The following is an 18,127-nucleotide window of genomic DNA, read 5'->3' on the forward strand; positions in this document are numbered from 1 at the left end:
TTCTATATTTTCGTACACATGTCTGTGTAAACATGCATGTTTGCCTACGTCTCTCTACCTACACGGATGATTGATTTGAGAACAGTGATGTAAGAAAACAGAGAAACTGCCAGCTGAATCCGAACTTCGAACTTCTGTCGAGGATTTGGAGCACTTTCCGTTGAGTCGCGACTATGTTTCTGCCTGCACTGACAAAAAAGAGTTGAAATTCTTACCTGTAGAAGGTAAATTTGTCGCCGGGTAATCTAGAATAGCTGCTACAGCTGTATCTTTTGTATGAGGCGCTACAGCTGAGACAGCTTTCGAAATTACCTGGAGACAAAGTTACCTGCTAACGAGGATAATCTCGACGTCACCATTGATCAGCTCGGTAGGAGTAGTCTTCGTAAAACAGGAACAGAGTTTTAAATAACTTGGGCGCTGTTGTCAAACAATAGGGCAAATCATTGAGTGTTCGGTGACGTTTCTGGACACAACAACAGATATTGATGTTCCAGAATCCTTCGATTCACTTCAAAATTAGTTTTGTTTGCTCAACTTCCGTTCATCATTTTTCAATTACATTTTTATTGAACAGATCTTGGAATGTGAAAATAAACAAATTTTTAATAAATTCAGAACTGGTGCGTTGACGCACTTAAACCACCAAAGTTTTCAGTTTCGTCAGAATGTCTCGAATTTCAGCGATGCTTGCGCCATTGGCCACCATAATTTTCGACACCAATTTCCGCTTCAAAGCTTCTGCTTCGACTTTCTTTGAGAGCTAAACAGAGAAGCAATTACCAATTTGGACGTTCAATTCAGTCAAAACTTCCGTACCTCGTGGGCTCTTTTAATGACGCCATTCGGCATTCCAGCCAGCTTAGCCGCGTTGAATCCATACGATTTTGGACACGCACCATCCGAATACTTATACAAAAAGGTGACGGTCTCTTGAGTGGGATCGTCATCGTTCTCATTCTCCACCATACAAGCCTGGAATAGAGTTGACAATTTTGTGAATTTGTTGAAGGAAATTTTGGATTGAAAAAGACCGTACCATATGTCCCAAGCTGACTCGGTTGTCTTTGTGGAAATTGTCGACGAGATTGTGGTAATGTGTCGAGAAGAGTGTACGACATTTCAGGTCTGCCAGAAAGTTGACGACAGACTGATTTGTGATTGGGAATGCAAAAAAATTTCAAAATTTAAATTTAAATTCCGAATCAAAACCCGCAAATCTTTTCACTTACAGCTGCGATTGCTGTGCCATCGTATGTTGCCGTTCCTCGTCCCAATTCATCCAACAGCACCAAACTCGATAGCGTAGCATGTTTTAGAATGGACGACGTTTCACTCAGTTCAACCAAAAATGTACTGTGACCAGCCATTATATCATCTTGGGCTCCGAGCCGGGTGAAAATACGATCAACCAAAGTCATTCGGCAACTCGTCGCTGGTATTGGGCATCCCTGAAACGTAAAGTCCGTCAAAAATCCGTAGTTTCTCGAACGTCAACCGTTTTCGAGCCATACCATTTGTGTCATGATAACAAGAATGGCCACTTGACGCATCAATGTGCTTTTACCACCCATATTCGGTCCTGTTAACAGTGCCAGTGGAGGCGAGCTGCCACCAAGAGTAATGCCATTCGGAATGAAGTCGTCAGTGAGTTTCATGCATGGATGGTAGCCGTCTTCCATTTCCAATATTGGCTGAAAATTGAGTCATTGAATCGAGGAACGTGATGAGAAAAGACGCATCTATCAATCACTTACACCGTCAGCACCATCAACAATATCTGGGAAACATAAATGTCCCTGAGTATTTCCATATGTTGCCATTGATAGCAGAACGTCCAACGTAGCGGCCAGGTCGACGCATTTCTTCCACTGTTGATACTCATTGGAAAACTTTTCGAACATTCTGCGCGACAGATCCTTTAGAATGGCGTTCCGTTGTTCTTCCGTTTCGATCATGCGTTTTAGCATGTCCTGGATGGAGGAGTTCATTTGTGTTATTCAAATCATTAATTCAATGGCTAGGCCGGAGGGTATTTTACCTTTAAATCCTCGGTATGGTACCGTTTGAAGCCCTTTTTCTGTCCCTCTAAAGTGTATTCGATATCACTTTTGTCCACCAAGTGGCAACATTTCTCTGGTACTTCGATCTGGAATCGTTTCTTATCCGTTCCGCTGTAACTGAGACGACAGCCGAAATATTTTTCTTGTTTCTTCAGGTACGCTTGCAATTCATTGTTGATCGACGCGATTTCACGGTTCACATAGTCGAATTCTCTGTCGACTCCTGCACCAGGTGCGATTACCCCTTTCTCGAGGGCGTCATTATGATCGAATCCGGTCTGTTGAATTGAGAAAAATTATATGAAAAGTCCACACAGAAACTGCCACAGTTCAAACCTTGAACACTTTCAGCGCTTCTCGTATGTCAGGAAAATTGCCGTTCGGCGAACATTGTGTCAGTGTCCGTAGATATTTCGATTTGCAATTTTTGAACATTGCTGGCAGCTTAGTGAGGGCATCGAACCCATCCAGTACAGCTATGAAATCTCGGATTTTGTTTTTATTGTAGCTCTTCTGTTCGAAGAAAACTGCCCGTCCATCCGGATGATCTTTGCTTCGTTTCACATTTCCGAATGCATGAATTTGGTTCAGTAATCGATCCAAGTCGGGCAACTGTCCAAGAATGGTTTTCGCTTCGTTCAGTAAATCGTCGTCGTCCATCAGATGTTTTATAGCGTCTTGCCGGTCGATTATGACTCCCTTTTCACAGCTTGGATTGTAAATCCAATTCTTGAGCATTCGTTTCCCGAATTTCGTGCAACAATGGTCCAACGTGTTCAGAAGCGAATGACTTTCTTCGGTCAATTTCAAATTGGACAATGTAATGGAATCGAGAACCATGTGGCGATTGGTCATTTTGGAACTGATCGTTCTGTTCAAGCTTCTCTCCAAATTCTCGACCGAATCCGAAGTCATATTGTCTGGTGGAATGTAGGTAGTGTATCGACCCAACGAAACAATCTGCTCGTCGATTAGACATTGAGACAAGTACCACAAACAGGCACCGATCGATCGTAGAGCCAGTGAATGGCTGGGTTTCGGCGTCAAGCCCAAATGGTCGGAGTCGCATTGAAGCGCCTTAATTTCTTCCGGCCAAACAATTTGGTTGTCCACCTTGTAGTATTTCTCAGCCATCATTTTCAACGTTTTGTCCGCAGCTAGGAACTGTGTTCCAGGAAGCAGCTGCTCTTTCTGAGTTTTGTTCAGCATCGACTTGAAAATTTGACTTGTACGAGCGGAAAGGCCGTTTCGTTCGTAGAGAATGAAAACAGGTAGGTTGTGTGAGAGTAATGTTAACAATCTGGAGCAGTGTTTGTCATCGTCAAACTCGCCGATGTTAAATTCTCCCAGAGATGTGTCGATGAAACATACACCGAAGCGGTTGGAAGTTAATGTGTGCTGAAATGGTCGAAATTACAAGAAAATTACTGTTGCAAACAAACAGTGAGGAGGTGTAGCTACCAACAGCAGAACGTTTCAGTAATTGTTTCGTCCAATGTGTGGAGCAGTAACACACTTTGAATAAGCTACTCACCTTTTCACAAACTGCCAGCATGTAGTTCGGTTCATAGTTGTTCGTCACACCAACTTGTTGAGAAAAAACCTGAGTGCCACGATTGGTTACTTGACAAATTTCGCGTCTGAGTCCCTTTTCAAATTTCGTTGCTCTTGGCGTGGTCTTTACTCGTTCGGCATTCATTTCTGGTGTTTCAGTTTGTTCAATTCGAGCCACCTGTAATCATCAGACATTTCACAATTGGCTGCGAATGCAACGAAACGAACAACAATTATGTCACCTTATAACCTTTGGCTACTAAAGTTGTAACCATGCGATCGTAAGATTGCTCCGGAAACCCGGAATGCGCAGCTTCACCTTTCATCGCTTTCATGTAAGTGAAGCCTAACTCAGTAACGCCAACATCCGCATCCATGTGATACAATTCGTAGAACTTTCCGATTTTGAAGAACAAAACGCAATCCATGGCTCTGGATTTCATATCCCACCATTGTCGTGTTGTCTGAAAAATGTTATTTTTTATTCGTTCAACCTGTTTCACTGACAATGGGCCAAATAGATGATCTTACCGGTGTCAGTTTGTCCAGGAAACTTTTTGGTACGTACAATGTTCTCGGATCATATTCCGGATCGGATTTCTTGTGTCCATTGATATCTTTGATGTTTTCCGGTTTTAAGAATTCCAGATTGTTGTGCATATATTCAACCGGTTCGTCAAATATATCTTCTACGACATCGTCGACATCTTGCACCTCCATCGCCTTCAGTTTCTCTTCGAAAGTCATAGGTTCTTTCGGTTCCATTTTCATTTTCTTCTTGGGCTGTGGAGTTGATGGTGCACTAGTGGCTGATCGTGCAGCTTTCTTCGGTGGAACAGTTTCAACGGATGGCACATTGTCGCATTCATTTTCGCGATCTGATTCCGAATCGGAATCGATTAATTTCAAACGCTTCGGCTTGACAGGACGAATTGGACTTTCATCATCATCCTGACGTTCATCCACAGCCTCTTTTTTATTGGATTGAACTTTTTGTTCGGTTGATTTGTCCTTGTTCAATGAACTTTTTGGTGTTGCACCGTCACCATTGGATACAGAGGTATTTCGATTTTGTTGCGGGGTTTGAGGTGATGCGGCTGGTGATCTTGCGAAATATTTGAATAAAGTGTTTGAGCCACTTGTATTGCCCAAACTGTTACGTTTCGACATCGTTTTTCGTTTTCAATTTACGCAAAAAAACATAGAGGTACGGAAACGACAACAGAAAATCATTCAACTCCTCACTTTGTTTGAGACGATTTTAGCGCGAATTGATTAACTGTCATTGAAAGCAGTGTTGGTAGCTAATTTACGAAAATAGATTGTCAGTGATGAATCTCCTAAGTTTGCCATGAAACATTCAAAATTTTACGGCAATTATTTAAGTGAACAATTAATTTCTTTATGAGTTACATATTGGTTGGTTAACATGATCAAGTACTAGATTATGAAAAATCGTGATTACATACAATTCGGTTTGTTACCAACCGGTTCATTGTTTTGTACACAATATCTTTAGAATTTGAATTTTCTCATAACTGCTGAACTTTACCAAATCACTCAATGAATAATACCCTACGTTAGTGAAGAACGCAAGTCCGTGAATTTTTTTTTTTCAGCAGGACTAAGGACTTTTCCACAAAAATCACCCATTTGGAAGCTATGATCGTTTTAAGTGCGAGATTTTGGAGCTATGAACATTTTAACCGTAATACAGAATTCTCAAAAAAATCTTCTTACAAAAGAACTGATATCGGTGGGGGTGACGCTTAAAGCTTCTATTCGCAACAAGAAACGCAAAAATTTTACCAACAAAATTCTAGAAAGAAATATCAAAAAAATTTTGCGTCACAAGTGGCAGATGTTGAGGAAAGAACTGTTAAAATAATTGTTACATATGGCTGTCATCTGTTATCGACAACGACAGCAATAATAAACAACAAGCTCTGACTAATGACGCCTTATACGCATAGCAAAAAGCATGTTCAAAACAAATGAAGTAAAAGATTTCTGAAATCAATCTCTGAAAATCTTCCATCAAATGAAGTAATTGATCAGATAGTAAAACTGTTAATATGCTTGCCGTCTATGACAGGTTAAAATAAATTAAGATTGGCTCACCTAGTTTGTGTATATTACGTAGGTGGAAGCACGGGGTTTCAGGGGGTTTCGAACATTTAGTTTTTTCATGCTGCAGATATTGCAGTGTCAAATTCTGTCCAAGATGTGACATATTTGCAAGGTATTGGCCTTTTTCACAAAGTATAATCAGCGTAACCTTCGTAAAAAGAATCTTGAATCTGACAAGAGCACGTGTGCCAACGTGTAAAAAACAAATGTTCAAAATCCCCTGCTGAACCGTGGCGATCCTCTTGTCAAACGGACAGTATGTACATAAACAAATTCCATCATTTATAGGGAAAAATACATCCTAAAAAAAACTGGAAACGCAAAATGTTTTTGCTATTTTTTTTTTTTGCGAGTCGAAGCTGTAAGCGATATCAGTTATTTTGTGAGAGGATAAAAGGATTTGCGTCACACCTCCACTGTAAGTGGTTTTGGGCGACAAGCTTACCTCAAAATAGATGACTGAGCCTAAGGCTTGTTGGATCCGTTATTTCAAGAGTGACAATAAAATTTCTGATGTCACTACAACTTAGAGGAAATGTTGTAGATTCTCCAGAATTTATAAAGTCCTCAACATAACGTTGACATAGATTCAGCGAATTGAAGACTCAACTGCCATGTTACACAAAAGAGTTTTCGGGAGCTTTAAGATTCTTCAGTGTTCCACTGAAATCTGAAATGAAGCAAATCAAGGCTTTTCACGAGTTTCGGTAATTTTCGTATTTTGAGAATTTTCAAGAATCAATTTCACGAAAAATTGCAATTTGGTCGAAAATAGTTGAGGTTAGGTATCTGTGGATGATATTGGATATTTTCGGTACGTCATTGTTCTGTTGTTACCGTAACTTGGAACGAACCTATTACAGTTGAGTCCTGTAACGATCATCACTACAATAGTTCGATGTTTAAGTGGTGTAAGTATAATCTCTTGTGGAGTTACCAACTTCTCTATGTTCTGTTTAGTTTAAAAAATCATTTTTTCAGACATATTCCAAACCATTTATTGTTTCAAATATCATTCTCATAATTCAATTGTTACAAAATAAATTTATTAAATTGTTGAAAACACTTCCCGTATCTTAGGGTTTCAATTAACAATTATAGAGTCTTGAGTATTAAATTGGTTAGTCAGTTATATTCTCAGCTACTGAAGGCAAATCTTCGGCCTCGGTAACATCATGATCTAATTCTTCGGTAAAAGCTTCACCATTCACAGGCGAGTGTAGTAATGCAGGCATACTCTCTTCAGATATACCTGAAGCCATATCATTAACACATAATGTTGCTTCATTAAGATTACATTCTTCAACGGTTTCCGTATCAGTTTTACTTGTTTCACCACCAGGTTCCTTGTCTCCAAATTTACTATGCAAAGCATCTAACGAAGTTTCGATATTTTTTGCTCTGCTGGATGACTGGGCCATTCTGTCCAATAATTCAGCACTCTGTTGTTCCAGCCTTTTTAGTCTTTCTGCTCGTCTAGCTGTGTACGCCTCTTCCGTCTCGGTTAGTACAACCTCTTTGGTTTCAGATGTGGTGGCTTCGGAGCTCTCTTGTGATCCATACCGTTGATGTAATTTATCCAATTTGTTGCTCATTTCGTTGGCACGAAGCTTGGATTGGTTTCGTTTGTTCAAGAATTCTTTGCATTCTTCCTCCAACCGTTTCAGACGTTCAGCTCTCCTGGATGTATATTCTTGTTCCTTTTGAGTTAGGCCTGCCATGTCGTCTTTGGAAACCGTCTCTGTGGAACATCCTGCAGCTCCTTCTTCATCAGTTTTGTCGATAGATTTACTACTTTCTCTCAAAGGAGTGAACCGTCGCTGAACGTTGTCCAAATGTGAATTTAATTCGTCGCCCCGAGTTGAATTGTTAATTACTTGAGTTATGAGTTGTTGACATTGTTCTTCCAATCGCTTGAATCTAGCTGCTCGCTGTACACGGCGCTCTTCGTCCTCTTCCGATAAAATCACATTAGAAATATCTTCGGGATTAGGTGATTCGTCGACCTGAATTGGTGGACAGACCTGAGCAGGTGGATTTACTTGTAGAACATCGTCTTCGAGTATTGTTGCTTGGTCATTTTTCGATTTGTCGTCGAGTTCTTCGTCATCGTCTTCCTCATCATTTGAAGAGTCTTCATGTTGTGGTGGCTCCTGTCCGCTAAGTCTAAAGAACATTTCTTCTAGAGTCTCTTCACCTTTTCGTTTTTCCTTGACTTTTGTTGATTTCTTTCTAATTTCCCTAGACAATCTCGGGCGAATTTCGTCGACACATTTTGGTCTGACCCCGCTATTAGATGTTGAAGGCCCCTCAGATGAAACATTGTTTACAGTAATCTTTGTCACAGTCTGTGGTACCACAACGGATGCACTAGCGGCATATTTCAAATCTAAGCTCTCTACAGGCTTAGTAACAACTGATGCCTCTAAGGTTAAATTCGGCGGCACAATTTCCGTTGTGGTTTGAAACACTTGGGTGGATAATGTGGCAATTGGTGGTGTTACACTCTCCTCTGCCTTTTTCGATGGTTCGTTTCGGACTGGCGAAACGCTTCTCACTCTAGTCGAATTTTTCGATGACGAACCCAAATCTGACTCTACGACTCGCTCATTTTTCGACTTTAGTGGTTCGTTATCCGAATTATCATCATCATCGGATACTGGCTCATCACTGTATCCACTTTCTCCGGAGTTGTTAGCGTCCTGTTGCTTACGTTTGGCGAATTCGGATCGCAGATCGTTCCACTGACTTTGAGATTCGTTATTCTTTTCGCGAGCTAGTGCCCATTTGCGACGGCAGTATTCCAATTCGTCTTTTAATTCATTCAACATGCGACGCTTCTGCTGCAATTGATAACGTAGAACTTGCTCATGTGTATGCAGTTGACGATGTTGTCGCTAAATAACGGAAAATCAGTTGCCTTCTACGACTTTCTTAGACAAAAATCTCATTTTACCTGCATTTTACCAACTAGGTTCCATGTCTTATTGAGCTCGATAGTGACGGCCCCTAGGCGTTTTTCCTGATGACTTAATCTGTGCTCCAGGTGATTGTTCAAGTTCTTCAATTTATTTGTTTCCTTTTGAAGGAATTTTTTCTCCAGAATGAGATCCTGAAACAATTTGGATGATAGAGAATGCCAATAAATTTGAACCAAGTCAAGTTAAAATATTTACCTTTAGCCTGATATACGTCTTGCTGACGCTCAGAACCAATTTTGGACCTGTCGGTGTTTGTACCGAGTTGTAACATTCCTCACTTTCACCGTTCTCCTGTCGAATAGTTTTCGTTTACAAAATGAATATTTTCTCAAAGTTATCCTAACTCACAGTGAATGAAACTTGTTCAGTTTTCTGGTGATTCAACAATTCAATCAGCACCTTCCAAACCTTCGGTAAATTGTGGCATATTTCTTGAGCTGTTGACACATTCGATTGTCCGGATGCCCCTTCCTCAACATTTTGTTCCACATTTGAACTGCTTGCTTCGTCTTTGCTCAAAAAATTTTCTTCAGCTTGCGTTACCAAATCGAACAGCAATTTTGGTATCGCAGCTGCACCGTCCTTACAAGTTTCCCGCTTCGTGATATCATTCAAAAGATCTCGATTGTCCTCAAGCATATTCGAAAGTTTGTCGATGTTAATATCGTTGCCACCATTGAAACCCATTAACAATTGACTGAACAGCTGGAATGAGAGATCGATTCGCAATTTAATTGGATGATTACGAGAGCTTAATTTCCAAACCCCTCACTTCATTTATGACTTTCATTTCCTCGTGAAGTTCACGGTTTTCGGATTTGTATTCACTGAGTTCATCTTTCGTTGAATTCAATTCGTCAATTGTTTTTTGCAAATCTGCTTCCAATGTTGCTACCCTTTCAGCTAAATCTGTACTTCTGAAATGATAAGTAATATTGGTTTCACCTTTAGTATAACTCTATTGGTAGTGAGGCTGAAAGTGTTTTTATTCCATGCACAATTGCACATATTCATAACTGTTAGCACAGCGATGAGATGATAGACATAATGAGCTTTGGTTAGTGTTCTGTTCAACGGAAAAACATTTTCTGAGAAGTAAATGATTACGACGATACTCTTTCCGTTTGTAAAATGTTAATTAAACTCAGAGGACTCAGGCATTATTAGTATATTGCAAACGGCAAGCATATCGCCGTCAGTATAATTGTTGAATCTATTACTTCGTTTGATCTAAGTATTTTCAACAGATCTTTTACTTCGTTTGTTGTAACATTTATTTTGCTATAAAAGACAGTGTAAGCAGGAGTAGAATTATTATTTTTGTCATCGCTGTCGTTAACAGATGAAGTAGATGTATGTAAGTGTATGGCTCGGTATGGCTTTGTTTAACTATTTAACAATGCATATAGATTCGAGATATCAAATTATAGTCCTTGTGTTGCAATGTGCTATTGGTATTCCCGGGATCTATTCGGATCTATTAATTCAAAAAAAGTGAAATCATCCTATTGCATCATGTCCACATTAAATGGAAACCATTAGCCGTTGCTATTTTGGAATTATTAAAAGCAAAAAATACTTGGAAAAAGAGAAACTGTGGTAACGGTAGTGAAAAATGAATTTGTTGATTGAGTGAAAATGGGAAATGACTTGCCACGCATGGAAAATCCACTTCAAAATTTCGTTACGGTTTGGTGTGAAATTTTAAATGAGTTTTTGAGTCATTGTAATAAGGAGTCGACTTAATGTAAAATTAAATCAATTTTTTCTTTTCAAATACAATTTGAGATGACTATGAGGACTATTAACCATAATCAGGCAACTTCTTTTGGGAAAGCGTTTTCCAATTTTTCTTAAATGAGTTGTTCCTCAAAATGTTCCCTGTTGTCGCAAAAAATGTTTTAGAGAGTGTTGAGAAATATTGGAAAATTGGGAAAATGTTTTCCTAAAAATAGTCGCTTCCGATTAACTAAATTTTCTTTGTGCGAATTCTCTGCAGGAAATTTATTTTTAACTAAAACTAAAATTGATAATATGAATCAACCTGTAGAATCAACCCGTGCAATTAAAGAATTTAAGAAAAGAATTCGTCAGATAAGAAAATTTAATCTTATTCGTTTCTTTAATTGCAATTACTATTTTAAAATAAATAACAAAACACCACCGCTTCAACCACACAATGAGACATAACACAGAAATAACACGGTGACTGACAGAAGATTTTTATTTAAAAAAACAACAAGAATTCGATTCTCATTTTCTGCTTGTGTTATATAGAATGCGAAGAAGAAAAAAAACTGTGGCGAAAGTCAATATATATTTACAACGATAGGTACTAGTCGTGTCGCCGTACGGATAGAGTACAGTTTTCTTTAAAAAAAAAAATGAAAATAAAATCGAGGAAAATGTTTGAGATTTTCTTTTTTATGCGTCGTCCATATACCATTTCGAATAAATTATGTCGATTAAAATGTGTACATGTGTTGATGCAACATAAATGTGAATAAAGAAAATATTTGCGTTGTTCTTTGTAAATATTTATACTTTAAAGATTCGGTAGCTGCGTTTAACTTTTCATTTTTAATTACTTTGTATGCACGCCGAATTTCGAAACTTCGTTGTAGATGAAGACATAAAACAAACGGTGCGTTGAAGGAAAAATCGCTCTAAACATTTCGGTTAAATGTTTGCTGGATGTCTGGACATGAAAGCATTTTTTTAAAGAGAGTAAAAAGCTGGAAAAATCCAACAAAACAGCTTAACTTGGCTTTATGTCATAGCTAGAAATCATTGTTTTTTAAGTTCAAATCCTCATTCACTCACCACATTCAATTTAACATTTCATTCATTCGTTGCTCTTTGAATTCTTTCAATTACTTCAATAGGTCAAGATACTTTCATAAAATTTATTTTTAATCGATCCAAGAAAATTGTCTTTTAGAGGCGTAAGAAAGTGTTATTCGTCTCAATGTTATTAAAAGAAAGGGTCCATTGCGCATCACTTACTTTTCAGTTTCTGCTTCCAATTCCGCCTTTTTTGTGTCCAACTGTCGATTCAAATTCTCCCTTTCTGCTGCACTCACGCGAGCTCTTTCTTCATACAAACTTCTCAAATTTCGAATATTTGCAAGCTGACGGTCATACTCTTGCCTCAAGCTCTCCGACATAAGTTTCAACTCTCGATCGGCTAGTGATTCTTCGATTGTCTTCAATTTATCGCGAAGCTGCAAAGGAGAAATTTGTCGAAATTATTTTTGCGAAATTTCAATGGTCAAAATTGCAAATCACTTGATTTAGTTGATCTTCCTTTATTTGGATCATTTGCTTGCTCACAACGTTTACTTCTTTCAATGTGTCGGTCTGCTTTTGGCGCACATTTAACTCGGCTTGCAACGACAATATTTCTGAATTGGCCAATTGCAATGATAATTGCACGTTTGCCAACTCACTTTTCAGTGATATTTGACTTTGATGTGGTTCATCGTATTCATTGATAGCCGTGGCAATGTCCTCAAATATTTCTTCTGTTCCCACAAGATCGGGATTTGTAGACGAACCACACAGGTTTTCCCTTCTCAGTCGTCTGTTCATTTCTTTCTCTTCGCTTAATTGCTGACGAAGGCTCGAAATTTCATTTCTTAGATCTGCTATAGCATTTTGTCGTTTTTCTCGTTTAATGCGAAGCTCTTCTTTGAATTCCTCCAACGTTTGCTCTTTCTTTTGCACATTTTCAACTTTGTTAGCATTGTCAGTCTCATCACAAATTTCCTCACTATTTTCACTTTGACTTTCACTATTCAAATTTTCACTACGAAGAACTTCACTAATTTCACAATTTTCATCAATTTCATCGATTACAGTAGCACTTTGACCTTGTCGATCCATTGCGACAACATTTAATGGAGACTGATCTAAAATGAAATTCTGATTTTCAATCGGCCACCAAGGATCGTCTGTACTGTCGGGGGTTGACGGTGTACTGCCCATTATTGCGCGGAAAATTGTACGATTTTAGCTTTAAGATGAAACGAAAGAAAAATGAAAAAGTTTTTCTTTATTCGACAGAAATTTTCATTGTAAATGTATTTATATCTTACTCTAAATTTGAAAATGAGACGTATTAACAAACGTATACGTACGTAAGGAACGGTCGAGTTTTCGTGAAAAACTGAACGTCTGTGGAAGAGATTTGTTATAAATAGAAAACGACGGACTTTTAGCGATTCAAAATTACAGTATGTTTTCATGTGAATTCGTCGGTTTTCGTTTTGAGAATCTTTTGCGTAAAATGAAAACCAAACCGTACGACTTGATGAATATCGTCTAGCACGTGTTTCGTCTTTTCTTCTTCTCTCTTTTTACCGAACCATCATTTAGTGACTCGTAAAGTCATTTCGATTCTACTTTATTTTCAAATGTTTCTTCGAATAAACGATGCGAAAACTGAACTTATTAATAGTTCGTGTTCGTGAAGTGTCTTTTTGAGTCAATAAACGATTGATTTATTGTAGTGTATTGAACTGGTGGCACTTTGAGCACGATCAGTATTTCAGTACAAATTTAACAGACAGGGTGGACCACTTATAACTTGCAATTAAAAGCAAACTTAAGTGTAATTGAATTTAATTTTAAACACACTTGACGCAACTTCATCATTTGATGGTCTATTAATGCCTTTTGTTTTTATTACCATTAACAATCTAACTCCCTCACTAGAACTGTTCTTCAAATCACGTCACGTTCAGAGCACTTTTGATACTTACTTACACCACATCCATCTTTTAGAAACTCTCAAAACATTACTGTACCAAGATAGTAGCAGTCGCGTTGACGAGACATACTTTATGGTTGAGTACTAGGTCCATAAAGTCATGGAATTTAAAATAGTGTTTTATGCAACCGAGTGATAAATGCTTTTTTAGGCACTAGAGGTGTGTAGATTGTCACTCGAGGCCGCAGGCTGCCTAAAAAATCATTTACCAACAAGTTGCATACAACGATTTCGTCAGAAAAGTCGAGAGTGAGTTGAGAAAAATAAAAGTGAACTTTTACATGCGTCATTCGAGTGGCCTTTTTGCTATGTTTTCTTATATTTTGCTTTTTGTCACTGGTGGCGAAACGGATTTTATAACATATTTTTTGGCACTCCTTTTGAACCATTACTCGTAAATAAAAATCCTATCCTGACCGAATTTCGAACCCCCGACACCCACGAAACCCAATGTATATCGATCAACACCTCTAACTCGATTCGCTTGTTTGATAATATGTAGTGACACAAACAAGCCCATTTCTCAACTTGTTGCATATCTCATCGTCTTTATCAACTGATAAGTGAATTAACTCTAAGCAACATCGCTGCCCTATCATCGTCATCTGAAAAAATCGATCACATTTCCGATACGATATTTTCTCAAAGCAGACATCATCATGATCTACATTTAATGCATGCCAATACGGTGCGTACCAAAAAAAGATTAGTTAAATTTACACTACTAGAACGACAGCAATTATGTAACCCATACGGATTACGATTGACGATACAATTAATTGATTAACATTTGACAAAACAGTACACTCAGCCAAAACATTTTACGCGCTCGAGCTGTTTTAGTTAGTTGGTTTTGTGTTTCATTTGCTGAGAGGAGAAGAGTATGCGCTTCACATCCATAATCGGTGTTGGCTTTTCATTTGATCCGTGACAAAAATCAACGACCGATATTGACCTAACTTGGCACTTTTCTCATTTATTTTCGAATATCTAAACATGAACTGCGTTTTTGATTACTTTTGAACCGACGGGGGGAATCAAAGAATTGTCTCGTATACCTAAAATATTTGGAATTTAATTTTGGTAAATCTAGATTTCCAAATGCAAGACAATCTTAGTGTATTAACTTCACATTCTCTATTATCAGGAATTTGTTATCAGATCATGCTTCGTCCCCCAGTTTATCCACTCAATTATATAACTTTTGTTCTAAGGTAAAAAAAAACCGACGAAAATCTACTACTTCATTGGTGTTAACAATTAATTATTTCCGCATAAAATACTACATTGCTGTCATCACTACGATCTAACTTCGTATCGAATTTAATTGTAGCTGTTCAGTCGTTCAACTAACGTACCGACAAAATTGCTCACAACACATTTTCTCAAAGACATACCCAACTTGATTACATTGTTGCAAAATGCAACATAGTTGGTGGTTCTACGAAGTTAATAGAGTAGCATAAGTGTAAAACTGAAAATCTTTTAGACATGAACACATAAATATTCGCTTATGAACTTGTTATGTGTATACAGTTGCAGACCTCCTTTCTTGTTGCTCAGTGTAAATACATTTTACTTGTACGATGTGGTGCATGCCAAGCCACACACGCCATTTGAAATAACAATTTTTTCCCCCCCGTTGAATTCAATTTATTATTCCACCGTATATAAACCTCCCGTCTCATATGCAATCCCATACCCAAATGAAAGAGAATTTAGTTTATAATTTTGTTTTGCATTCATAAACTCTCTGCGAATTGTGCGATCCTAATAACGTTGAATGTTGCAATGATTTTTTTATAGTTTAACTAGTTGAACCACACAGTATACGGAGGCCCAATCATTTCAACGTTTGCCATCATTTCAATATTAATTATACATAAAATGGTAAATGAACGGGGCACACGAATCAGAGACTCATTTATTCGCGTATATAGTCGGCATGGCATTTAATTCATTCATTTTACTCTTTCTCTGCTGGTCAGTTTAAACAATTTGCTTACCTTTTGCATCGCATTCGTTGAACTCTAAATTGCTGTAGCCTAATAATGAACGTCTTTTACCTTTAGTGGGTAAAACAGCTATTAGGAGTGCATACTATTGAATCATTATTCGAGTTGGTTACGCTATATAGCAAGGTATATACAGACGTTCAGGAGCTTTAAATTCTATGTTCAATACATACCGTACTACAATATAGAATGTTAGTGCCATACAACAGCTAATTTGGCAGACGAATTGCAATGCGATCACTTAAGATTATTTTGTTAAACTTTTCTCAGACGTTAGGCATGATTATCGACGACAGCATAAACGAACCAGTTGAATCAATTTATTTTTCAATTGATTGAAACAAAAACCACGTAAGTGGTAACAAAAGTGTTTCACCCGTCGAAATAAAAATAGCCCCAATGTGATGTCCATCGAAAGATTGCTCAGTTAAGTACCATTCAATCAACTATTAGTATGATATTGAAGTAAAAACAAATTAACCGAAAACCGGATAAAATCAACGAAGCTGTTACAGCTGTTACAGCTGTTACCATGATTCCATTTTCGTTTTTACCTGTTATTTTTACACAACAAATCGCTACCCATGAGTACTCGCTCAATGACATTTTTTCCACTAAATGTATATATCGACACAATTTTACCTTACAGCCGCACAAAACACAACACAACGAAATAACATATACCTTTCGTCAGGGCGATACAACAGCTGATAGAAAAAAAGGTGGATGTAGAGTGTGTGGGCTGTCGACATTTATTTTAGCTGCCATGAAGTTATGCTAGCCTGGCTTAAGTAGAGCATTGTTGTACAATACGACAGGTGATATTGCACACCTGTATCAACGGATACACCACCTTTACGGTTATTAAACGAATTTTCTGGTTAATTGTTTTGATTATACAGAAAAAAAAAATTTGTTGGAAGGTAGAATGGCTCATCGCATTCAATGACTGATGTCTATTATGCACGTAATAAGGAGGGTTATAAAGTGATATGATTTATGAATGGAAACAAGGTGTGTTCAACGAACAAAGTGTATTCGAACAGCCTAAAGAAGGGTGTATATCAGCACGTCGAGTTTACATTGTACAAGTAGGATGTACAGAAATCGTTCATCAAATACATATAGTAGCTGGTTTGTATCTCATATACGATTTTCGTTTACGCACTAACACAACAAGAAAACAGCGCGTCTTATGTGTTTGCTCTTATACAACTTGCTTGAATGATGGGTCTACCGAAAATTTTATTAAAGATGAGTTCCTGTTACAGTTGAACTACATAAAAGAAAAGGAAAGGTGTGCTCAATTTATAACGATAAAAGTAGAGAGAGGCCATTGCCAAGGTACTCGAGTTCATGTTGCTTTGTACTCGTAACAAGCTATCAGAGAAAGTTTTTCGTTTGAAGTTTTTAAAGAAACTAAAACTTTGAAGTCTGGGTTAATGAACTGTATGCCATAACTTAAAGGTAATCATCAATTCATGCCTTTGACTGTTACTTCATTCGCCAAGCTACGTAAAAAAAATCAAGAAATTCTGTCACTTTTATTACGATAGAAACGTCAGTTTCTTGCTGAACAACGTCAAATAATGTGCATCACGTACATTTTCGACGAAGAACAATATTCCGATAAGTTGTGATAATCGGTTCTCATCATGATTTTGCATTGTGTGTGTATGTCATGTGCGTTACTTTAACAGTCATTTTGCCAGTTTTGCCATGACTTTTTAAAGTCAATTAACAGGGGAACAGAATATGTTAGCAATGCTCTTACTTGTGCTGTGAATTGAGAAATATATTCAGTTTCGAATGTAACACATCGTTCATTCACGTTCTGCGCAAGGTTATACTGTGTCATTGTATATGGTAGATATTCGTTATAAATGTTCCGTCGACATGATACAATTGTTGTGTTAGGTCATGAATGAAATTTTGGTGTTGTGCACTTTTGAATCTTTGCTTGACACAGCGACAATCAGCTTTGGATATACTGTAGTCTATCGGGCAAAATGTAAAGTATGTCTACAAGAATGACTTTGTCTCGAATATTGGACTTGCGGTATCTCGAACGTTATTCATCTGTTCTCGATAACGACAACAAAAATAATGACAAGCTCTGGGTAATATGGTAATTTATATAGTAAAATGCATGTTAAAAAAATTGAAGTACAAGATTTTAAATCAACAGATATGGTCTAACTAGACAGGTCATATTCTTGCCATATGTAACATGTTAAATTGGAGCCTTAAATTTCATGGAAACTAATTGAACGAAAGATATCAGTTGAAAGTTTTTCTTTAAAACGAATTTTTTTAACGGACAGAACAACGACTCTCCTCATTTAAAGAAATCTACCGTGATCAAGACATAATAAAATCTACTTCAAGCTCTACTACAGGCAGTATATAATCATAATGTCCTAATTTTTGCCATTTACTTTTCAAAATCAACTTCATTAACTTCCACAATTATTTTGTTCACGCAGGATTTAAGGATGAGTGATTATTATTAGTTATTTTCGTATCTGTGGTGGACGGTAGATCTTAGGCAAAATCATTAGGCAAATTCGCGAGTTGTTGCCCGAAGGAATTAACCATCCAGAACAGATGCGT

General features: G+C 37.6%; 2 protein-coding genes across 2 annotated transcripts; both read right to left on the minus strand.

Annotated features, from left to right (window-relative positions):
- Positions 1-547: 547 nt before the first annotated feature.
- Positions 548-4,903, minus strand: LOC119077636 (probable DNA mismatch repair protein Msh6). Its single transcript, XM_037184857.1, has 11 exons — positions 4,149-4,903; positions 3,860-4,081; positions 3,598-3,795; positions 2,400-3,461; positions 2,042-2,341; positions 1,758-1,973; positions 1,515-1,694; positions 1,233-1,451; positions 1,040-1,150; positions 820-975; positions 548-763 (listed from the first exon to the last, which is right to left on the minus strand). Exons 1-11 carry the CDS (start codon positions 4,785-4,787, stop codon positions 638-640), a joined length of 3,429 nt encoding a protein of 1,142 aa, XP_037040752.1. The 5' UTR covers positions 4,788-4,903; the 3' UTR covers positions 548-637.
- A 1,816-nt stretch (positions 4,904-6,719) lies between these two features.
- On the minus strand, positions 6,720-12,981 carry LOC119077635 (putative leucine-rich repeat-containing protein DDB_G0290503). The gene is made up of 9 exons (XM_037184856.1): positions 12,963-12,981; positions 12,826-12,904; positions 12,017-12,743; positions 11,735-11,952; positions 9,501-9,645; positions 9,077-9,433; positions 8,924-9,019; positions 8,704-8,859; positions 6,720-8,644 (listed from the first exon to the last, which is right to left on the minus strand). The coding sequence occupies exons 3-9, from the start codon at positions 12,713-12,715 to the stop codon at positions 6,869-6,871; spliced, it is 3,447 nt and encodes a 1,148-aa protein (XP_037040751.1). The 5' UTR covers positions 12,716-12,743; positions 12,826-12,904; positions 12,963-12,981; the 3' UTR covers positions 6,720-6,868.
- Positions 12,982-18,127: the final 5,146 nt, after the last annotated feature.

This window comes from Bradysia coprophila, unplaced genomic scaffold, assembly GCF_014529535.1.
Source record: "Bradysia coprophila strain Holo2 unplaced genomic scaffold, BU_Bcop_v1 contig_24, whole genome shotgun sequence".
Lineage (NCBI taxonomy): Eukaryota > Metazoa > Arthropoda > Insecta > Diptera > Sciaridae > Bradysia > Bradysia coprophila.

Coding starts and splice junctions, on each gene's coding strand:
- LOC119077635 (XM_037184856.1), bottom strand. CDS start 12,715: ATGGGCAGTACACCGTCAACCCCCGACAGTACAGACGATCCTTGGTGG. Junction 9,646..11,734: donor TTGGAAGCAGAAACTGAAAA/GTAAGTGATGCG, acceptor TTATCATTTCAG/AAGTACAGATTTAGCTGAAA. Junction 9,020..9,076: donor CTGAACAAGTTTCATTCACT/GTGAGTTAGGAT, acceptor ACTATTCGACAG/GAGAACGGTGAAAGTGAGGA.
- LOC119077636 (XM_037184857.1), bottom strand. CDS start 4,787: ATGTCGAAACGTAACAGTTTGGGCAATACAAGTGGCTCAAACACTTTA. Junction 2,342..2,399: donor AAGCGCTGAAAGTGTTCAAG/GTTTGAACTGTG, acceptor TCAATTCAACAG/ACCGGATTCGATCATAATGA. Junction 764..819: donor TCATTAAAAGAGCCCACGAG/GTACGGAAGTTT, acceptor TTCTCTGTTTAG/CTCTCAAAGAAAGTCGAAGC.